We start from the raw sequence: 25,184 nt of genomic DNA, 5'->3' as shown, positions 1-25,184 counted from the left end.
AATAAACTTATGTTTTTGTAGAGAAATTTTCAAGGGACTACAGGCGATAGTGACAGTTTTATGATACCACAGTATGTGAGAGAACAAAATAACAGAATCAAACAGCCACACAAGGGAGGAAATGACTTCATGAATTAAAATGAATATTTAAAAAAAAGATATTTGATAAATGCCAAAAGGAAATTTCAACAGGTATTCAATTTCGACTGGTATTCAATCTGGTCACCGGATTCTACTACTATTGGCACGCTGGTTGATATGGTTTCGGAGTCTATAATACAACACAATTGGGGTACTGTATACATGTACATGTACTTGGGAACTGTCGTCTAAATTTCGTGTTCAGGTCAAAAACCAAAATTCCGTGTCGATAGCAACTGTCTGAAATAATAGGTGGTATCCCGGACCTATACTAGCTTGAACGAATAAAGGCAGATAATTAGATTTTATTTTCAGCGGTTTTTCTAGTAAGAGTTTGCTTTCTTGACTTGCATCATCACTGCCTTGTGAATCGAACACTCTTCGGGCACATTCTTTTGAACGACAAAAATGTCCGACTCCAGCTCTGACGAGAGTAGTCGGGAAAGTTGGACCCCGTATTGTGAGCGGGACGAGTGGAACGACGTCGAGCCGGTCAGCCAAGATGACGGGCCACATCCGGTCGTGCAGATCGCGTACTCGGACAAATGTGAGTAGGCGTGTCACGCGCACAAATTATGTTTTTAGTTTTGCCGGTGAAATTGTGTCATATATTTTCGCGATGTGTCATGCCGTTTGTTATTGTTTGGGAATTATGCCAGGGATATATGAGTTTGAGCCATTTGTGTGGCGTTCTGTTTAAAGATAATGTGTCAAATATTGAAAATCTGAATGATATGAATAGTTCGTCCTAGCCATTTTTTGATGAATATATTTTGTTTGTTTTTAATTAAACTCAAAATAACAACAAAGTAAAAAAAAATCTGTGATTGTTTCTATCAATCATTAACCAGTGTTATTTCACCTTGTTCTGAATAAGGCAAGGGCATTTGTATTGTGTAAATAGCAACATGATAGTTAAAATAGTGAAAGCCAGATTTTTAATTTTAAAACTTCTTAGTTCATAAATACTTGGCTCAATAGTCATTCAAATGAACTGCCTGTAATTTAGATTCTAGCATGTTGGATACATGTATATATGATATATTTACAAGTACAAGCTATATTCTAATGTTAACATCTGCTCTAGGGTATTCTTCATTTCTTCATTATTTGCGTTCGTTTATTTTCTGCCAATTTTCTCTTTCAAGTTCCATTATACATTCAGAAGTGTTCAATTGTTATCGTTTATAATATGGCCTAAAGCAACATAAAAATACTAAATAATTTCGAACATACACATAATTTAAGCATAGTTATGGATTACCAGTTATTGTAGAAGAATAAAACTACATTTTTAAGCATTTGAACACAACTCACACTTAAAAGAGTGTTTTTATTGGTTTGAATAATATATTTTATATAATATTCAAGGTGTAAGATTTTGTTGACAAAACTTCAGTTTTGATATGTCTACTAGCAATATGTATAACTTTCCATGTAATTCTTTTGAGACAAATTTCTGAAGTGCAATTACTTGAGTCATCTTGTGAATTGTACCCAGAGCGAAGATTTAAGGTTCCCGTTCCGTTTTCTCAACAAGCTAAACCATATTGGATGACACTTTTTACAACTTTGCTACTTCATATTTTTCATATTAAAAAATCTCTGACAAAATTGTACGGTCTTAGAACTCATTATTAATACTATTTAAGACTAAGATAACTTGTATTATAACTATTTATTACGAAGATATCTTACTGAAACCGGGCTAGCATTTTACTTCATGGCGCTCTTGTCAATGCTTAAAATAAGAAATCTACCCAGAAAGCCAAAACAAAATCACCACTGATACTTTGAATAGATTGTCTTTGAAGAAATCCTTTGATGTGATTGATATTTTAAAGAATTATTCATCCAAATCAGAATTGTGTGTTAAAACATACGGGCCAAGTTTGAGCTTTTCGTAAGTGACCCCCCCCAACACCCCCCACCCCCTCGACCGCCACAGACAGCAGTCTGCTAAGACACTAGGGCAATAAACAGGGGATGCATGTAGATTTGATTAGCCTGACATTCCTGACAACAGGCCTATAAAGATATACAGGTAGTTTTACTGTATATATGATTAAGTACCCATAGTTTTACCGTGCATTTGATTAAGTACAAACATGTGTGGGTTTAGTACAGTACTAAGTTACTTTTTGAGAATGGAATTTATCTGACATTTATGCATTGCAACATCCTGTGTTTGTTTTGCATTATTATTATATGCTAAATATTGACATTAGCAAACTGCACTCATACCATACATGTAGGTGATTTTTTGCCAATTTTTATTGCTGATATTTGGTTAAAAGTATGTTTTTCCCCAAATGTTGAGGTTTTGCATGAAAGCACATCTTAATCAATATCTCACCAAACACATCATGTATTGCATTGAAACTTAAAACACATAAGTTTATATCTCAGCAACTACTTGATATATTGCAATGAGACCTTGTACACATGTCATCCAATCTACCTCATTAATAAAGTTAAATAATTCTTTCTTGCATACAATACAAATTACGCCCCTTTATTATTTGACTTTAAGGTTTTGTATGTAAGCACATATGACAATATCTCAGTAACTACTTCATGTATTGCATTGAAACTTCATGTTAGAGTTCTTAACTATCCTTCGCACCTAATTCATCAAGTTAGATATCTCTATTTTGCATTTAATGCAAATGATCGCTGTATATTATTCCACTTTGAAAATTTGGTTATGGTTTTGCCTGTTATCTAAGTTAACAGTGATCCATGCATTTTTTTCCAAACTTTTGAATCCTTAAACTAAAATGCAAATGAACTGTCAAGCACGCTGTTTCTTTGACAGCTCAAAGATTTGGGGGTTAGAAACCCTGCATGGGTTTTTGGTTACATTGTTAGTTTGTGACAAATATTCAACCATTTTCATGTATTTTAGTTTGGGACACATATATGTACAACCATTTTCATGTATTTAAGTTCGGGACACATATTCAACCATTTTCATGTATTTTAGTTCGGGACAAATATTCAACCATTTTCATGTATTTTAGTTTGGGACACATATACAACCATTTTAATGTATTTCAGTTCTGGACACATATTCAACTATTTTCATTTATTTCAGTTTGGGACACACATACAATCATTTTCATGTATTTCAGTTCGGGACACATATTCAACTATTTTCATGTATTTTAGTTCGGGACGCATATTCAACCATTTTCAAATATTTCAGTGCGGGACACATATACAACCATTTTCATGTATTTCAGTTCGGGACGTGTATGACTACTTCCGTGCAGTGGTGGCCAGAAACGAGGTCAGTGATCGAGCCTTGGAGCTGACAAGGGACGCTGCCACCCTTAATCCCGCCAACTACACTGTCTGGTACGTCTTTCGTGACTTTATATTTCAATGTTTATTCCCAACAATATTTTAACCGCTCATTATAATGGTTATCCACCAAAGATCACTACCAACTTGAATTTCTATGTTTGAGTCTTGGGTACGTACAGACTTTGTGTAATAGACTGAAACATAGTGTACGAAGTACTAAGGAGAGCATGAAAAAGATCATATATTATTATGCCCACTTTTGAAAAAAGTGGGGTATATTGTTTTGCACATGTCGGTCGGTCGGTCGGTCGGTCTGTCTGTCTGTCGGTCGGTCGGTCGGTCGGAATACCAAATGGTTTCCGATCAATAACTTGAGAACGCTTTGACCGAGGGACCTCATACTTGGTATGTGTATTGGTCATCACCAGCAGATGAACCCTATTGATTTTGAGGTCAGTGGGTCAAAGGTCAAGGTCAGTGTGACCTTTACATGAAAAACGGTTTCCGATCAATAACTTGAGAACGCTTTGACCCAGGGACCTCATACTTGGTAGGTGTATTGGTCATGACCAGCAGATGAACCCTATTGATTTTGAGGTCAGTGGGTCAAAGGTCAAGGTCAGTGTGACCTTAACATGAAAAACGGTTTCCGATCAATAACTTGAGAACGCTTTGACCCAGGGACCTCATACTAGGTAGGCTTATTGGTCATGACCAGCAGATGAACCCTATTGATTTTGAGGTCAGTGGGTCAAAGGTCAAGGTCAGTGTGACCTTTACATGAAAAACGGTTTCCGATCAATAACTTGAGAACGCTTTGACCGAGGGACCTCATACTTGGTATGTGTATTGGTCATCACCAGCAGATGAACCCTATTGATTTTGAGGTCAGTGGGTCAAAGGTCAAGGTCAGTGTGACCTTTACATGAAAAACGGTTTCCGATCAATAACTTGAGAACGCTTTGACCCAGGAACCTCATACTTGGTAGGTGTATTGGTCATGACCAGCAGATGAACCCTATTGATTTTGAGGTCAGTGGGTCAAAGGTCAAGGTCAGTGTGACCTTAACATGAAAAACGGTTTCCGATCAATAACTTGAGAACGCTTTGACCCAGGGACCTCATACTAGGTAGGCTTATTGGTCATGACCAGCAGATGAACCCTATTGATTTTGAGGTCAGTGGGTCAAAGGTCAAGGTCAGTGTGACTGTAAGCTGAAAAAAGGTTTTCTGATTGTCCATATTTTATTTTCTTATATAGTAGACAGTAGAAATTTATATGTCACTAAATGCATGAGTTGAAGTATCAGTTTTCAGTGAACATCTAGTTTAATTATGCCCCCCTTCGAAGCAGAGGGGTTATATAATTGCTTTGCACATGTCGGTCGGTCTGTTGGAAGACCAAAGCTTGTCCGAGTGATAACTCAACAATTCCCGGACCTATGGTCATCAAACTTGACATGAAGATTAGGTATGACCAGTAGATGACCTGCCTCATATGCATCCAATGACAAATCAGCTGTCATTTCAGTCCATGCATATTTCATTCAATTGTCCAAATATTTCTGGCAACTTGGCGCTCAGGGGGCATAATGTTTGACAAACATCTCTTGTTTTGTTTAAGATGCTCTCTTGCTCCCAAATAAACAGTACCACAATTAATACAATTGTTTTACTTTACCAAAAAAGATGAATAAATATCGAAAACAATGGTTCTTGTGAAGGATACCATGTTTAATTTGAAAGAAAGGTGCAGAAAACACATTATTTCTACCTTATGAGACGATTGTTGATCGCCATAAATCTTTACGGACCTACCAGTCATTTAATATTTGTGTGTTTTCAGCTAATAAATACACAGTTACAATCTTGCTATTAAATGATATATTCCATTAATCCATTATTCAATAAGGAGTTAAAGGTTTATTACTTGAAGTGTATGTTTGTTACATCGATTAAAAATACGAGTATCGCTTTAACTAATGAAAATTTGCTTTGATGTCACATTGTTGCATTTTGTTAAATCAGTCTGCGAAATAACTTTTCAGATGAACTTGCCCTTTCGGGCATCTCCCTGGCAATTTTAACTTGCCCGGACCAATTTTCACTTGCCCGAATAAATTTCAAATAAAATATAAGCAAAGATCACATCAGAGTTGTCTTTGAAACGCTTGCATCGGACTGGTTTAAATCAAGCGTCCAATCGGCTTTCAATTTTATACGCATAGTTATAAGCATCTATTGATTCGGACTGCGGAGTAAGTGTACCAGTCGATACAGACCGCGTAAAACGTCATCAAATTTAGCGACTTTTACAAAGTCGAGTAATACGTCATCAAATTTAGAGTATTTACTTTGTTTGTTGATTTTCGGATAAACGATTTCGTTTTCTTTTTTCACTTGCCCGATCGGGCAAGCAAATACGATTTTTTACTTGCCCGGCGGGATTTTTACTTGCCCCGGGCATCGGGCACATGGGTTATTTCGCAGACTGTTAAATATAGCCATTTTGAATGACAAATAAAAGATGTCTGTATGGTTTAATTTTATTAGTATGTATTTATGAAAATAAATGGACCCAGTGTGTCCCAGTCTGCATACTTAGTCAGCTTAGTGTTTGAAATGATATTTTGTCCAATGGGATGCCAGTATTTTTATGCCCCCGAAGGTGGGCATATTAAAATCGCACCGTCCGTCCGTCCGTCCGGCTCTGTAACTTTCCCTTGTATGGACAGATTTTAAAATAACTTGCCACATGTGTTCCACATACCAAGACGACGTGTGGCGTGCAAGACTCGTGTCCCTACCTCAAAGGTCAAGGTCACACTTAGTGTTTATTCACAATGGAGTGCTGCATATAAGGACATAGAGTATAGGTTGTCGTGTCCGGGCTGTAACTTTCTCTTGTATGGACAGATTTTAAAATAACTTGCCACATGTGTTCCACATACGAAGACAACATGTCCCTACCTCTAAGGTGAAAGATACACTAAGTGTTTATTCACAAGGGAATTCTGAATATAAGGACATAACAGTGTAGGTTGTCATGTATGGGTGGTATTTTTTTATGTTCAGAGGCAATTTAAAATAACTTGCCGTATGTATTTGACACGTAAAGGCAAGATCAACTTTTCATGTACTGACCTTGTTCGTAGGTCAAAGTCACATTCGGGGGCATTCGTCACATACTGTGACAGCTCTTGTTTAAATATACCGTAGATTTATATATTTTTTATTTTAATCAGGAGAATCAGTAGATTTAACAGAGGCCATCCCATTGGACAAAATATAATCTCAAACACTAAACTGATGAGTCTGTGTCTCGTGAAATGTTATATTTTTGGTGAAGGTATGCGAATGACCTTTAACAAATATAAAGTGTTAAGTTATTGACAAATATTTCATTAAAGCATCACAAGTTCACTGTTCTAGAGACAAATTTTTCATTTACCACAAAACCTGTAAATAATAGGGCCACTAACAAAATCACTATACCTAAACATGTTATGGGTCAATATCCTTGTTTGGTGAACCTTTGAATGAGGCAAAACAGTATGAATGATGGTATCAAGACATCTTTAATACATAGTATAGCTATTAGCTTTAAGATTTAATGTGTGAATCTTTTTGTGACCTACTGCTTTGTTTGTTTGAACAAATCATTTTTATTTTATAAGTAATTTAATTCATTTTTTTTCCACCAGTTTGGCAATGGGGCTAGGACCCTTCTGATTGGGAAAAATATGTCATTTTGACTAAAATTTGGAATTCCAATCTTGCTTAGAAATATTAAACAAAAATGCTTTAAACAAGAGAGAAAAAATAAAAGAATTAGGAAAAGTTTCACTTTTGGGGAAAAGGTATATGTTTTAGCATTTGGAAATAGGGCTGAATTTCAGCTCCAAATGTGCATAAAATTAACCCTTAAGTGTTTCCTTAGTACTAATTGTACTGAACAACTGCAGAACATTTGTGTTTGAATGAATAATGAGAAATAGATGGGGATTTTATTTGCACTTAGTTTAATTTTAACTTATTTATTTTACAACGATTGTGAATCAAGTTTTTTCAACATTATTTTAATCACTCTCATTGACACAATGTTACGCTGGAGTGTGGTCTTGTGTTGTGGGGGGAAACTGGATTACCCAGAGGCAACCCACTTGTCCAGCTTGGTGACAACAAACTTAACTCACATGCGCCAAGGCCAGGAATCAAACCCGGCGTAGCCTTGGTGAGAAGTGAGTGCGCTAACCGGAATACCATTGTCTGTTTCAGTTTTGCTAAGCAAAGAAGCTTAAAATCTTTATTATAATCCTCTTATATTATAATGTGCCATGCAGTTCACCTTTTAAGCTGTGTAATTTACCATGAAGTAAACTCAATACTGGACGGACATAATAATGTTATAGTTTAATTAACTGTCTTTCTCTATCTATATATATTCAGTATATGAGGAACTTAAATTACAATGAAACAAATACTCATTTCCTGATGTTTGGACAAGTTGACAAGGTTATAGAAGGTTAAAGTGGTGACATCTTTAATTTTTCATATAGGTCACTCATGATATATTTGAGGGCGGTGATTTTACAGCCAGTCAGATTTACCGTTTTTACTTTTTTTCTTTTTTTTTCTTGAAATGAGCAAATTTTTGCTTAAGTATCTGCAAACCAGTGATAAAAGACTGCTGACAAAAGAAACGATTTTCATTTTTCCCTTCGAAAATTAATGTTTTATGGCTAAAAGCGTTACTAACAATTTAAAAAAAATGCATAAAACATCAATTTTTGACCTAATATAAAATATCAAAAACGGCATTCAGTGTCACCAGTCCTATATCACTAGTTTCCAGATATTAACGCAAAGATTGGTTCATTCCAAGGCAATTTTTTTTTTTTTGTCAAAACTGTCAATCTGTGAGAGTGCAGCTTTAATGGCCATTGTGCTTATTATAAGTAATGATAAGATTTGGATGTGCCTTCAACAATAGCATATGAACTTCGTCTTATACTGCCGTTTGGTCATTAACATGTATGGTCCCCATTAAATCCTTTTTCTTTTTTTCGATCTTACACCATTGAAATTAAAACTTTTGGATGAACAGGCCTGAATTCTTATACTTATATGCTTAATGGCATCAATTTTTTTTAACAAGCCCTGCTATATAAATTCAGAATTTGAGCAAGCCCGGAAGACATTTTACCAGTGTAGGCTTGTGTTAATTACAACCACTGCAATATGCAACAAAATAATTAACAGCATCCACTTTTTACATGTTCAAAGTCAAGGTGACTTTCTGTTCATACAGAATGTGGTACTTTGTATTATTGTGCATTTCACAATAACTAGTCTAGTATTCTCAAGATTGTCAATTCCAGTATAAGTGTCTTAGAAAAGTGCCAAAATGACTGACGAAATGTTGGCAGAGATATATAGGGCATATTATTATTATTCTTATTATACAATAATACATGTAAGTGCATCTATTAGTTGCTATGCCTCTGTTATTACCTGTTGTTATGATCATAATTACCCAGTTTGTGTGATGGTATTGACATCAAGTCCCAGCGTGGGTGTGTGTAGGAATTACCAATATACTTGGGAAGAATAGGTCGATAGGAAGCACATGTGTTTGTTGGTAGAATGTTAGCAATATTTCCTGCTCTGCTTTTTCAACTTTCCTTGATTAAGACAGTGTAAACAGTTTATCTTCATAAACAATTGTTGTTGTTTAACAATTGTTTTTTTCCACATTTGGAAAATGGACAGGGGCTTTTCTCATTAAGAAATATCCATCATTTTTACTAAAATTTGGGAATTCCAATTGATCAGAATGCTTTTAAAATATAATAATAATAATAATAATAATAATAATAATAATAATAATAATAAACTTTATTTCATGAAGATAACACATTGTTACATAAGTATCTTCTTCACCAGTCAATTGTAACCACGGCCCCCCCAGGTCTTGGGGTATACCGGGGATAGCTGGGGAAATGGGCCGTGTTTTTACCTTTTAGGTGGCCCCGCAGTGCCAGGTGAATGCAGTGGTTTTGTCTTTGCTACAAATATAGCAGGGAATGTGCCTTACGTAGGATCCCTAGGGTGCGGGGGCATTTGGCGGGGATTTTACCAGCGGTTCATCTCCGCAGTGCGGGGATTTTACCCGGGCTTTGCTGGACCGAAAGTCAAAGTCCCTGCTATTTCCCAGACCTGGGAGGGCGGCGGTTACAATTGACTGGTGCATTATATAACACCTGTTATTTGTTAGGACACATTTTTGGCATCCTATATCTCTTGAAAGATTGATTGCTAGCGGAAGTCAGTCAAGAGTTTTGACATTGAATTCTCAAAATTTGTCAAATTTGACAGTTTCTTCCCCAGTTTAAGTTGCTGATTACAACATCAAAACTAATGATAACAATTTTAAAGCATGATATCTTGGACAATGAAGTTTTATAACTAACATTATCACTCTTGCCACTCCAACCAAGGCCAAAACTTTGAAATGGAATTTGTTCACATATTGCCAGAGACAATTTTGTTCAAGGAGGGCCCTATTCTCTGGCTTTAATTATTATTTCTTCTGGCTTTAATTATTATTTCTTCTTATTTATTTAATTATTGACCAAACACTTTCTTAGAGCTTGTCAGACATTGGTAGAGCTTGTCAGACAGTGGTAGAGCTTGTCAGACAGTTGTAGAGCTTGTCAGACAGTTGTAGAGCATGTCCGTCAGTGACAGTGATAGAGCTTGTCAGATAGTGGTAGAGCTTGTCAGACAGTTGTAGAGCATGTCCGTCAGTGACAGTGATAGAGCTTGTCAGACATTGGTAGAGCTTGTCAGACAGTTGTAGAGCATGTCCGTCAGTGACAGTGATAGAGCTTGTCAGACAGTGGTAGAGCATGTCCGTCAGTGACAGTGATAGAGCTTGTCAGACAGTTGTAGAGCATGTCCGTCAGTGACAGTGATAGAGCTTGTCAGACAGTGGTAGAGCATGTCCGTCAGTGACAGTGATAGAGCTTGTCAGACAGTGGTAGAGCTTATCAGACAGTGACAGTGATAGAGCTTGTCAGACAGTTTTAAGCTAGACAGAGTGATGCCATGGCCTTTGTCATACATTACTAAATCAACACTTAGCCTTGGTTCAATCTTTACTAAACTTGGTCAAACTTTACCAAATCAATACTTAGCTCTCTATAACTAAGACATGGTTCAATCTTTACCAAACTTGGTCAAACATTACCAAATCAATACTAAGCTCTCTAACTAACACATGGTTCAGTCTTTACTAAACTTGGTCAAACATTACCAAATCAACACTAAGCTCTCAAACCTATATATGGATCAATCTTTACAAAACTTGGTCCCACTGAATACTGAAGATAGCATTATTTCCACAGTAATTCAAAGTTATAACCGCATAATTTCACTAATGTGAAAACCATGAGTTCACTAATTATAACCATAAATTATGTCCCACAATCCACTGGCCGACTTTGCGACTGTAACAATGTTTGCACCATGTCATGTTAACTTCTGTATTTCCTTATCATCTTTTTTTATTACCATCTTGAATATTAATAGCTGCATCAATAGCTGCATCATACTATTTTGGGGATGATGTGGTTATTTTGGGCTTAACATAACTGCGTCTTTATGAGTTTTGTTGTACATTGTATGACCGAATGATGGCTGAGGCCTAAAAAAAAAATACATTTGGTTCGGGTTACCCGACCCACCTATGGAATAGGCGCCGACCCTACCGTTTTTATAGTCAGTTTGAAAAACAAAATGAAAAACTAAACTTTTTTTTTAATTGCTTTTCAATATGTAGTTTAAAACCTTAAATGCTTATACAGAAGATAACTTTAACACCATTCTCCAATAATGAAAATGACATTCTTATATAAACCCTATAAAACCTAATAAAAAAAATAAATAAAAAGCCTACCTACCCTACCTATTTTTGAAAAGGATGTAACCCTAACCAAACAATTTTATTTTTTTTAGGCCTGATGGTTTCGGCGTAGTATTTTGCAGTACATTTTGAAATCGCAGTAATACTTGTTGCGAAATACCTGTACAGCTTTGGCAAAGTGGTATTAGCTTGTTCTTCAGTTTTTGTGATGAAATTTATTCGAATAAACATAAATCTGATTGTAGGTATAATATAAAACATTAATGCAATCTTTTAAATCCCAATTGATGTGATTTTATGGTGTGTTTTTTTGGTGTAATCAACAGTTACTTGAGCTGATGTTTTTGCAATAATTCTGATGTCAATATAGTTGAAAGTAGGATCTATCCTATTCACATTGCAATTGCATTTATATATCAATATTAATATAACAGGTGAACAGAACTGAAGTTGAACAGGATATTAAAATGCGACATCTTTTCAGCGTAAAGTTGCACTCTCACAGATTGAACGTTTGACAATTTTTTTTTTATTTCTTGTCTTGAAACGAGTCAATTTTTGAACTTAAATATAGAAATCGATGATCTAATTTTTTTGTCAGTATTCTTATATAACTGATTTCCATGGATTTTCACAAAAATTGGCTTGTTCCAAGACAAAAAATAAAAAAGTTTTCAAAATGTTCAATCTGTGCAGCTTTAAGACAGGCTACATATCAGTCTTAGTAACTAGTAGGCATTTGACATATTAACAGTATTTTGACAAGAAAATGAAAAGCAGTGACAAGCAACAAGGGAAGAAATGTTATTAGGATGTCATAAATATTATATGTGATATTTGTTGTACCATTTATCATATTTCATGTTCAAGGTCAGATATACACTTAGCTGTCTGTTTTCGAAGAATAAAGTCCAAGTGATCGCTGTTGGTGTTGTCGGAGTGCTAAAAACGTTAAATTTGGCCATTACTAAATGAATACTCAAGATTTTTGAATGAAATTTGGTGCATATGTTGCCAGAGACAATTTGCACATGTTAAGCAAGGCCCATTACTCTGGCTTTAATTATTATTGAGTTATGCCCCTTCCACAACTGAAAGAAACAACTGAAAAACCGATGGGCATAGGCGTTCAGTTTGCAGCACTCTAGTTTATGTATTGGTGACAAGAAAACATGAATATGCATTGTGAGTTATACATTATATTGAAGATTTTGTTTCACTGACCATCTTATGAAGTTGTGTAATCGAGCCTCTTTTTTCAGATGAATAACCTGATTGTCATTGAATACGTTTGTTTGCATTGGGAGTCTGTGAATGATAGCAATTGAATTGTTTCAGACACTTCCATTAGTTTAATTGTCTTATTGTCTCCTTTCTTGCTTCAAAAGGCATTTTCTACATTATTATTGCATGCAAACATCTGAGTCACAGAATGTTTTGTCATCCCACTTTAAGTGTGAACCTTATTAGATGCATATAATATTCAGAAATAAATTAGTTCAGCAATGATGTATTATGTCATTTTGACAAGAGTACTGGTTTTCTTTGGCTTCAAAGGTGGGCTAAATAATATTGCACCATCCGTCCATCCATGCGTCTGTGTATCTGCCCATCCGTTGTTTTGTTTTTGTGTCTGGGCTATAATTTTGTTATTTGTAATAGACTTGGTACAGATTTTTGGCACTCGAAGATAGCGTGTTGCATGCAAGACCCACATCAGAAGATCAAGGAGGTTCATGGAGTCCTGCATATTTACAAATATCTTATGTTAACCCTTCCTGAATGTTGGCATATCCCATTGATCTGTCTGACGCATCTAGGGGATGCACCATATATGCCTATAGTTCATGTTAACCCTTCCTGAATGTTGGCATATCCCATTGATCTGTCTGACGCATCTAGAGGATGCACCATATTATATGCTTATAGTTTATGTTAGCTCTTCCTGAATGTAGGCATATCCCATTTATCAGTCTGACGCATCTAGGGCATGCACCATATATGCTTATAGTTTATGTAAGCCCTTCCTGAATGTAGGCATATCCCATCTGTCTGGCACATCTAGGGCATGCACCATATATGCTTATAGTTTATGTTAGCTCAGACAACGCGAAAACTTTTCCTTCTTCACAGGACATTGCGACAGGTAAACACTGAAAGTTTACCTGTCCCACCAAATTTTTACCTGTCGCAATGTTACTAACAGTATTCAGTTACATCAGCCTAAACCTTGATTTTAAGCCTCTTTTTTAAATAAGTTTTGTAATTCCCCATTATAACAGGTTTAGATCTTTTTGGTTAGATTTGTTCTACAGTACTACAATAAATTACAAAAAAAGCTAAACATCATGTAAAAATCTTTCTGTATGTAGACATATTCCAGTGATCTGTCTGGCACTTGGGGGGCATCGGTCAATTACAGTGACAACTCCTGTTAAATCATCAGGTAATGGCCACAATGCAATTGATTTAATCTGCCTAGATCTTTGATCAAAAGCTGATTGGATTGCTGTAATACCTACATTCTAACGCTATTATTCTTAAGCTAGTTCAGTAATGACTTAGGTCTTGGATTAATTATGACAAACAATCATGGTATTATCGGGGGGGGGGGGGGGGGGGGGGGTTATTCATACAATAAGGATTGTTGTTATGATTTGTTAAGGAGCAATCAAGTTCTGCTTTACATGTTACGGTCAGTAGGCCAATATAACAAATAAGCAATTGTAAAACCTGTGTTTGTTTACTATGAATGTGAATAGTATTATATTGTAACTCCTGGTGAAAGACATAATAAATTGCTTTTAAAGTGGGTTGACATTCTGCTGACCCCTTGACCTGTGGATTTAATCATATCAAATTTACAGGCTCATAAAATCAATTTCTTATCTTTTCATGGCCAATCAAGAAGTTTTAATGTGAAAATATTTTTTTTTTCTCTTTTCATTGAAGTTTCTAAAGCTGCACTCTCACAGATTAAACGTTTTTGACAACTGTTTTAATTTTTGTCTTGGATCGAGCTAATTTATGCGAAAGTGCAGGAACACAAGTGATATAAGACTGCTGACAAAAGATCGGATCGCAGATGTTCATATTAAGTTCAAATATGACGTTTTATGCATTTTTATATGCCCATCTTAAGATGGCCGTATTATGGGAACACCCATGGCGGGCGGGCGGCGGCGGGCGGGCGGGCGTCTCAACAATGTTGTCCGCTCTCTAACTTGAACATTTCTCATCCAATTTCCACCAAACTTCATGAAAGTGTTTGTTGGTGAAATATCTAGTTCTTTATCCGTTAGTAGCGCTTTTAGCCATCAAACAATAATTAAAGGAAATATGTAAATATGCAATCTGATCTTTTGTCAGCAATCTGATATCATTGGTTTGCAGATATTTATGCAAAAATTTCTCATTCTAAGATAAAAAATAAAAAAGTTTTCAAAATGGTAAATCTGTGAGAGTGCAGCTTTAAGTTCTTAAATGATTGGAAAATTTCAGCCTAGGATAAACCCTGATGTAAATAATCAATCCATTTATAGAAACATACATAACAGATCAAATAATTTATTATGTCTGGGTCAATGAAAGAAAACACTATTGATAAGATTAATACTGTTGTTTTTTAACTAAATAAATATTGGTCTTGTGCTATAGTTGTCCTGATCTCCACTTCTGAGGTAAAATCCAAAAACGGTCACATTCTCAACTCCTTAGGTTTCAAATCGGGAAACTTGAACGTTTGTCAAATCAGCATAAAGGATGTCACAAAAATGGAACTTAAAGGATTAAGCATATTTGTCATATTATAAGCAAATTGTTATAATATGCTTTGAATATTCTTGCTCTTTCTTTTACTATCAACGCTTTAAAAATCTGACTTTTTTATACCCCTGATTCTTGACATATAAGAATCGCACCGTCTGTGCGTGTGTAGGAATGTTCATTTTTTTGTTCACCCACTGTTGCTTTGTCATGGACTGCATGATTTTACAATAACTCTCAACATCTGTTCATGTGTCCCACTGTCCTTTCACTGTTCTTTTTATGTGAATTTATTTTGCCACAGTGGGATTTTACAATAACTTTACACATGTCTTTGATACCGGTATATAAAGGGGACATGTGGCATGCGCAGGCCCTGTAACCTCCTAAACCATTCACAAAACTTGTTGTATGTGTCACATGCAAGATCAGGGTCTGTATGTTTTTCTTCATTACTCACCGGCACTTGAAGTCAACCATCATAGGGTCTGTCATATGCTTACAGTTTTTGTTAGCTCTTCCTGATTGTAGGCATATTAATAATTGCATAATCCATTAAACTTACGGTTTAGTCAGTATTGGAAAAGTGGACATGGTGCTTACTGAAAAAGGGCAAATTTTAGCATAAGAACTTGAACATTATGAATTTGACAGAAAAATGTATTGAAATTGACAATCTTAAGCATTTAAATCTATGAAGGCAGAAGGGTGCCCATGCTGGTCTCCATGAGGGCTGAAGGGTGCTACTGAAAATGGAAAGGGTACAGCACCCTTCCAGAACATTATCATTTATAAGCTAAAACCCTTAAACTTGATGGAACTTATGGGTGCATCTGTCACTTACTGCGGCAGCTCTTGTTCTCAATTTAGTGTTGCTTTTTCACAAAATTTAACAGTTCTCTGTCCCCATTTACAGAAGGGGGAAAGAGAAAATACACTGGTATATCCTTCAAGTTGACAGGCAATTACCATGGTGTGTCAAGGTTAATGGAAGTCATCCAAATGCCATCTGAGTTGAAGATACCTCATTAGATAGACTATTGTTACAAAATGGTGTCAAATCGTTAACTGCTCGTGAGGGATATGGCATTTGGTGATCAATGATTCAAGTAGATAGAGGATTCGAATCATGTTACATAGGCTGACTTTTTATACTTATCAAGAGATTCAGGTTTCGATTCATGTTACAATTTATGTTTGCAAATGTTTGATTGTGAAGATTTCAATGTTTTGATTTTCAAATAAAAAGATATTTGGCTTTGACACAATTTAAGCATATCACAAGATTACATTAAGCTAATGAATTGACGTCATGCATTTGCTTTGATACTCCGTGTACACAAGCAATGAAACCCAAATCTTATATACAAACAAGAATGATTTAAATTCAGATCAGCAGGTTTTCCAGTTGAAGGCTAAAATCAGTTTCAAAAATTCTTTTGAATTTGTTGTTAATACAGAATTAATCCTATCAATAGTGTTTTCTTTCATTGCTCCAGACATAATAAATCATTTGAACGTTTCTGTATGGTTCTATAAATGGATTGATTTATTTACATGCACGTAAATATTTAGAAGCAGATTGTTTATAATTTTACATAATGTTTGCATTGAAATCTTATGAGATTTGTGCCAAGGACATAGCATTATAAAATGTTTGAAGGAACCAAGAGAAACTTGGCCGACTCAGTATTGATGTTTTGGTGTGCAATGGTTTTGGGACGTTCAGCTTGTCAAAGAAAAAAGTGGTTTCCTTAACCCTTAGGCTGCTGATGGCGATTTTAAAGGCTTTGCAAACAGCTTGGAACCAGACCAGACGCCGAGTAACTCGGCGCTTGGTCAGGTTCCAAGCTGTTTGCCACTCAGTCAATATATGCCAAAAGTTTTAAGTAAATTGAAAGAAATTTAGAATAAACCAGACAACATTTTTGAGCAGACGACAATTTACCCAGCATGCAAAGGGTTAATATAAACTCATATTCCAGCAGGACTAACATTGACCATTGAATAAACAAATAAATGTACTTTTTGGTGTAAGCCGATGGGAACAAAGACCTACTAACTTTGATTATAGATATACCTTGTATAAATAGCATCCATTTCATACTTCAAAACATATACACATTCAGTTCAACTCTTGTTAGACAATCCAATATATGGACATGAAATCATATAACTATATATACAAAAGCGATACTGCAAGATTATTATTCATATTAAATTATAAATATCAACTTAATGCTAAATAATAGCCCTTAAATTCGAAGTTTTCGTTCGTAAAAGTTAAATAAGGTTGTTGCCGCCTACAAGACCCAAGGCTGAATGAAATATGAGGCTAGTGTGCAAGAAAAACTTGTTCAATTATTTGCCACCTATTGGCGAATAAGTAACCAAGAGAAATAAATTTTCGTCTGATTCACTGCATTCAAACGCAGAAAATTACATTTATTGTCCTTAGTGTCTTTGTTGGTGGCGTATGCCTTGGGAATAACTCGAGCATTATTCAATATATTTGATTGCAACAATGGACAAAATGTTATAAGGGTTGAGCCAATTTGAACTAGTCCAGCAAGTCCCATTACTCTGGCTTTAATTATCATGGAGTAATGCCCCTTCTTTGACTGACCCCCCCTCAACCCCCCCCCCCCCAAAAAACCCAAAAAAACAACAAAACCCCCCCAAAAAAACAGATGAGCATTAGAGTTCACTTTGCAGCACTCTTGTTGAATCTTGGTACACATCTTGCTAGAACCATTATGCACATGTTTAGCATGGCACATAACTCCGTCTTTATTAATTATTAAGTATTATGCCCCTTGTTTTGTCTGAAAAAAATCAAGAAATGTTGGCGTTCTCTCTCTTGTTTTGTACATTATCATTTTTTCCAATTAGTTTACATGTTCATGATTTGTGTGTTTACATTGTGAAACAGACTTCCCTAAAGAATTTTGGCCCAAAAATTGAGCCACCCAACAATACCTGATTACGGGAGATCCTTGCCGGTTATGACATTAAGAATGTGCGAACTGTCTCCCACTGTTCGTATTATATAGGTTTTTTATAACCTGCCAGATATTATGTATTATGATTATAAACACTGACATTGTTTGCAGTAATGTTGTTAAGCAATTTTTATGTATGGGAAGCAACTCTATATGATTTGGGTATTTTGATAGTATTGTATTACCTCCCTTGAATATGGTATTTTTCTTAATTGTGTTAGTTCCTTATTTGGTTGCGAAACCATTGCTTTTTCTAGAATAATGAATGAGTTGATTGTCTTAACCGTAATTTCATTAAGAACCAATCAAGTTGCATGTTAGTTTTCTTTAGCAGAGAACATGGTATGCCCTAGGGACTGGATGAAAAGCGCTTGATTCTATAAGGATTTCAAATACCTAATTATAATTATTCTACTTTCGGGCGCCATAGTGTGAGTGACTTCCAGCCCTTTATATGTCTTGTAGGACTTTATGGGTAAGCTGGAAATTAGAATTAAATGTGATAATTTACTTTCGTCAAGCTTGCTACGCATTCCAGGAATAACCAGCATCATCATGTGTCATGCAGCCATAGAACTGATAAGCCTGATTGGACTTTATGTGTAAACTGGATTAGAATTAAATGTGATGACAGTAACACTATATTTATCATGCTTGTTACACGTTGTTAAACTGGATTAGAATTAAATGTGATGACACTATATTTATCATGCTTGTTACACGTTTCAGTCGCGATTGTTTGGCAGCCATAAAACATAAGCCTGGTTGGACTTAATGTCTAAACTAGATTATTATTATTTATGATGACTACATTTCTGATGTTTGTACATTTCAGGCACTACAGACGGGAGTGTCTGGCAGCCATGAACAAGGACTTGCACAAAGAGCTTACCTACATCACAAACGTGATAAATAAACACCCTAAAAACTATCAAGTCTGGTAATACTTATTATTTCATTATGCATTTAAGTTGTTATTAGCTTGTCTGTGCTTTGAAGGGAAGACGTATTATCATAGCCTCGCTGTCATTGTTTTTGGTACAAACAGCATTGCTCAAAAACTTTTATCCTGGCCATATAAACACTAAAACTGTTCAGATATTTAAATGAAACTTGGTACACTTGTTGCCAGATACGATTTGCCCATGTGCAGCAAGGCCACTCTGGCTTTAATAATATTTAAGTTGTACCTATTTTTTCTTTTGTAAAAACACCAATAAGCCAAGGTATTGTCAAAACCGCTTAACCAATTGTATTGTTACAGCAGCAGCAGTGTTACAACTTAGCATATTTATAAGAGACTTTAAACACAGTCCCATAACTTAAAAAAGAGTAAAAATATACACCTTGGTAAATTGAGAAATATGGCATAAGCTTGCAGTGATCTTGTTTCACCTTTGCAAAACCTAACGGTGTATAATTTATGAAAAAATAACATGAGTTTTTTAATAACTAAACTTTGTTTCTGAATTATACATAAAAATAATTTCTTAAACCTTCAAACTCTAACAAATGTGTCTGTTTTTACTAGGCATCATCGTAGAGTGATCGTTGAGCGCCTGCAGGACCCGGGTCGGGAACTAGACTTCACAGCGTCCATCTTGCAAGATGATGCAAAAAACTACCACGCGTGGCAGCACCGACAATGGGTCATCCGTGAGTTCGATCTGTGGGATAACGAACTAGGTTACGTGGAGAAATTACTGCGGGACGATCTGAGGAATAACTCTGCATGGAACCAGAGATACTTTGTCGTTAACCATACTACGGGTTTTACCGATGATGTCATCGAACGTGAGATTAGGTTGGTTATTTTAATGATTCATAATCTTTTTGTCATAAGTTAAAGAAAGACAATTTTTTTATTTATTTTTTTTGGTTTAAAATTTGCATTATTTAGTTTGGTTATAATTTGTAGGTATAAAAAAGTTAAGCTATCATATATTGTTTATGTAATAGATGGATAAATTAATATCAGTCAGCATCAAGCTTAAAGGAGCACAAAAAAGGTTGATGCATTTTTTTTTTTATGCATTATCATCTTATTTGACATTAATAATTTAAACATCTAACAAAAATCGTATGATAAAACCTTTATAAAGTATTTTTTTAATTAATAGCTACGTAGCCACAAATTCTCCAGTTAAAAAAAAGCGCCACAAAATTGCTTGATCTTTTTATCTGTACCTAAATGAAATGAAGTTTTTGTTTTGATCATTAAAGTCAAATGTTTAACACAAAAATGCTTTGAAATAATTTTATTTTTTTGCTTTAGCCTATATTGTGCGCCTTTAAACCTTCAGAAGTAATTGTTTTCATTGTTAGGTGTTTGTATACATTTTGTGCGATAACAAAGTTGTTATTTTCAGATTCACTCAGGATTACATAAAGAAAGCTCCCAACAATGAGAGTGCTTGGAATTACCTGAAAGGGTATAGTTAACCATCAATGTCATCCCATGACCTTTTTAAATTTTGTCTGACCCATTTACTGCCTGCCTGTACAAGGCACGCAAAATTTGATACCCAGTCAAGGGCTTGGAGCAAGATTGACGTAGCTCACACTAATTTTATCAAGGGCTACATCTCTCTTGACCTTTGCCCTCAAAACCTTAGCCCCTTTTAAAGAGCATGCCTGTTTGTTGTTGCAATAGGAGCAGTTGCATATTTCAACCAAAACCAGGTTTTGCCTTCACTTAAACCAACATTTCTTTTCACATAAACACAATAATATTGAGCCTTTGTGGGCAGAAATTGACCTTATGTAATTTATTTTCCTTAACTCAGTGTTTAGCTTCATATCAAATATTTTTTACACAAAAATGAAATATAAAATTATATGTAAGTATCAATGAACTTAAAACACACTTTACATGGGTGCTGTAATTTCACAGGAACTAAGATGTTATGTTATGTTAAGTCATATCTACGATATTAAGGCCTATTTCTGCTTGCTTTGACTTGAAAACTAGGAATTGAACAAATTAAGCTTAACTTTTTCTTATTAGAAATGGGTTACATAATTTGCTTCTAGCCAAAATGGCGTTTTTTGTTTGCCTTACATTTAAGTAAGCCAATAATCTCAATAATATCGAGGCCAAGGATGGATGCTTTTAGGCATGATAAGCATTCATGCAGCTTTAAATTTGCCAAAAAAAGGTTTTCATTTGCAATACTGCCATCTGTTACAGTGTGCTGTTAGATCGTCAGCTACAGAACTACCCGTCAGTGTTGGCGTTCTGTCAGCAGCTTTACGAGGACCGATATCGCTCCCCATACCTGATGGCCTACATGATTGACACGTACGAAGAGATGTTGGAACAAGAGAGTGACGATCGTGCCGCTACACTGAAGAAGGCGGAACAGGTGCGTGGCTTAATTTGTTAAATTTTATATTCTTTGCTAGGGATTTATATTTCGCTTTGTTATATTAAATAATTTATGTATTATTGTAAGTTTCATTGGCATATTCAATGCAAAATTAGTAGAGATTTTCTTTTGTGATAAAAGATAAAAACTATATTTTTAAGCTATTATGTCTGTAGCAGTGGTTTTAAATGAGAAAATGTTATTAGGACATGTATGCATTTTACTGTATAGTATATCTGCTAGTATTTGCCTGTGGTTGCTAAGTACGTGAATTCTCATGGTTAAAATATCATAGCTGAAAAAATGTCATTTGTAAGGATTTTAATGAAATTATGTGTAGGTTTTAAAAAACACCTGAAGACAAAAGGCACAAAGGCCAGTAGCTCTGGTGGCAGTTATTGATGAATAATGCCCCCCTCCCCTTTGAATTTAATAACAACAGAAAACATTGATGTTTGCTCCAAGGTACTACTCTATCTTTGAATAACGGTTTGTGTCAATGAGTCATTGTTATACTTTCAGCTATGTAATGCTCTGGCAGACGAGTATGATCAGATCCGCGGTGAATACTGGAACTACGTGGCACGATCGTTGACATCGCGCTACGGCTCACAAACGAACACAGTGGAACAAGAGGTCTCATAACCTGGACCTACCTGCCACCCTAGTGTGATATACCCATGAAGGGAATGGACTATTCCACTTGATAGGGAAAGACTATACTATTTTAGATGTGGAAGATTCCAAGTTATCTCGTCAGGGGAAAGAGTATTTCAGTGGAGTGTATATATTATTATTCGTTGCATTTTACTGAACTCGTTCTATTTAGAACTGTAGCATAGGTAACAGAAAATAACTGTATTTTAAATTAATGCATTGTAAAATATTTTGAACGACTTTTTTGCAACAATTTTGGAACTTCAAAATCATTATGTTTATCTTACTAAAAATTTTTATTATAACACACAATTATAATTCTTTTTTTGTACAAAATTTGAGATCTATTTAAAAAAAAAATATATACGCAGCCTTTTTTTAGCGAATGAATTAACAAATTTGATAAAAATCATTATTTAACATTTCACTGTACATATTTATTTATACCAGAAGCGAGAAGACAATTTTACACTAAAGTGGGTGGCAGGGTGTTGTGTTATGTGAACCGACTGTATTCATTTATTTGTATTGTAACACAGTGCTTTCTTGACGTTTATTTATAGGTCACAGTCTAGTTTCTATGACGACGTTAACTCTAAACATTCAATTATGAGTACACACATTTAATACATGTAAGTCTGCTTGTATAGTTTTTAGAAACAAGTTTGATCATCAAAATTAATCATCAAGAACCATAAAAATTGCTCACATTTTGATAAATCTGAGACCATATCCAACTTAGCCTAAACTTCAATTTAAGAGTAGAAACTTAGGGTTTTGATTGGATTTAAAAAATAATTGATTAATAGACTGAATGGAATCATTGAGGCATGTCTAAGGAAAAGGATAAGAATTATATTGAATATGGACTCTGAAATTAATGTTCTTAATTATAAAGTTAATGCTTAAGGTATCAGGCCAACAAATAAACAAGATCTCTGATAGGTCCATTATCCTTAATGTTTAATTTTAAATGCCTAGGGACCGCATTTTTTTTTCTAAATGTCACATACTTGTGGGTCAAATACTTAAATGGCTTAATTCCAAAGAATGGTAGAGATTGGCTTTGTTAGTTTGACTTTATCCAGGCCTTCCATATAGAGTTGCTTATACATTCATCTCATTCTCTATTTATTTGAATACTCGTAATAATGTAAGCTTAAAAAGCTTAACTGTTTGTATGACTTGATAGGGATTCTTAATTGACACGGTGGTGATTCTGAATTTACTCAAAAGAGATGGTAAATATTACTGTAAAGGTACTGTTAAAGACATGGACTCATGATAAAACTTGGTGTTCAGTTCACTTTGATAACAACCAATGTTTGAAATAAATTATGCAATATGGTTGATATAAATGACAAAAGTAGTTCTGACAAAAGTAGTTCTAAAATCATAATTATGGTAATTATACAGTCATCAATATGAGACTTTTGGATGAATGAGCTGAACAAGCCCTGTTTTATAACATTTAGACCTTTATCAAACCCAAAAAGTACTCAACCACTGCAGTGGTTGCGGCTTCTGCTAATTTCAACAACTGATAATGAATCTGCAAGAAAGTGAATGATTCCCAAATCTGTTTTAAAGCTGCACTCTCACAGATTGAACATTTTGACAACTATTAATATTTTTTGTCCTGGAACGAGCCAATTTTTGCGAAAATCCATGGAAACCAGTTATATAAGACGGCTGTAAAAAAATTAGATCGCATATTTATATATTTAAGTTCAAATTTTAATTAAGTGGTATATCTGTGAGAGTGCAGCTTTAATGCAGAATATTGATAAGATAAGACTTGGTGTGCGAAGAAACTGAATCACTGTTATAGTAAAATTGAAGTCTTCAAGTCTTTTACAGTACTCTACAAATAAGTTGAATGAGGGGGCAGCTATAAAGAAAAAGTTTCTTTAATTTGGGGTAAAAACTCTCAAAATGTTAAGTTTTCATTTTTTTGTTGTTTTCTTAAATTTCCTTTACATTTTTTGTAAATTTCTTGATTTTCTCATAGTGAGGAGTGTTTATATTATGATCCCCTATATGTATTGGTTTTCTCTTCATACACAGCTTAGAAAATTTGCATTTTAGGGACATCATTTTTTATGCAATATTTATGATGGTAAAACAACAAAATAAGATCAATATTGAAGAAATTGTTTTTGATAAATTGCATTTTGGGGACATCACATTTAGGCAATATTTATCATGTTAAAACAACAGATTAGATTGATATTGTAGAAAATGTTTTTAATATTCTCAATTCTATTAGGGCATTTCTACTTTTGTAAGTTAGTTTATATGTAGGTGTTTTTCCAGCAATCATGGTAGTGATACTCATTGGCAATGTCCAGACGGGGGACATATTGGACAATAATATGTAAAAGTCATTGATGTACACAAGATGGATATTCTTTTTTAATGCTTGTTGAACTGCTTTTCAATAAAGTTTGAGAAGTTTGTCTTCTGTCATTTTAGTTTAAACTTTCCTGATTTTTACAACTATAATGAATCAAGATATATTAACTTCTACATGTTTAGTCACTTTCGTTGGCACGATGTTGAAAGAGAGTGTGGTCTTGTGTTGGTGGGGAAACTGGAGAACCCGATGCAAACCCACTTGTCCAGTTTGGTGACCACTGACCAAACTTGCATGCACCCAGGCCGGGATTGAACCTGGTTTGCCATGGTGAGAAGAGAGTGCACTAACCACAGCGTTAACCTGACAACCATTTTTGGCCAATAAGTATATTTTGTCATAATTCTGTTTGATTAAGCCTCTCAATTATAACACAGTGAGAAATGAATTCGAGTGTGATTCAGTTGTCTTCACAATCAATTTTAAATAAATTGGGATAAACCAAAGAACGTGTGTATTGCCCATAACACCAGCCTTGATATGAAAACATGTTGATTGAGGAAAGAATGTTTAAAGTTTTATATGGCGTTCGGCACAAAAACAAACACTGACAGTGTTATTCTGAAATTTAATAAACCTGTTCACAATGACAAAAACAA

At 34.9% G+C, this 25,184-nt stretch overlaps 1 protein-coding gene across 1 annotated transcript; it reads left to right on the top strand.

The window, feature by feature from the left end:
- The first annotated feature begins 522 nt into the window (after positions 1-522).
- Positions 523-24,626, top strand: LOC128211601 (protein farnesyltransferase/geranylgeranyltransferase type-1 subunit alpha-like). The gene is made up of 7 exons (XM_052916583.1): positions 523-688; positions 3,387-3,501; positions 18,980-19,084; positions 19,676-19,948; positions 20,514-20,576; positions 21,335-21,509; positions 22,035-24,626. Exons 1-7 carry the CDS (start codon positions 550-552, stop codon positions 22,155-22,157), a joined length of 993 nt encoding a protein of 330 aa, XP_052772543.1. The 5' UTR covers positions 523-549; the 3' UTR covers positions 22,158-24,626.
- Positions 24,627-25,184: the final 558 nt, after the last annotated feature.

The sequence above is a fragment of the Mya arenaria genome, chromosome 12 (genome assembly GCF_026914265.1).
Source record: "Mya arenaria isolate MELC-2E11 chromosome 12, ASM2691426v1".
Lineage (NCBI taxonomy): Eukaryota > Metazoa > Mollusca > Bivalvia > Myida > Myidae > Mya > Mya arenaria.
Note: the sequence above shows the minus strand (reverse complement) of the source record. Positions and strands in the feature narration are given on the sequence as shown.

Excerpts from the sequence above, each read along its gene's own strand:
- LOC128211601 (XM_052916583.1), top strand. The coding sequence starts at position 550 with ATGTCCGACTCCAGCTCTGACGAGAGTAGTCGGGAAAGTTGGACCCCG. Across the intron at positions 3,502-18,979 it reads CCCGCCAACTACACTGTCTG|GCACTACAGACGGGAGTGTC; the intron begins GTACGTCTTTCG and ends TGTACATTTCAG. Across the intron at positions 19,085-19,675 it reads CCTAAAAACTATCAAGTCTG|GCATCATCGTAGAGTGATCG; the intron begins GTAATACTTATT and ends TGTTTTTACTAG.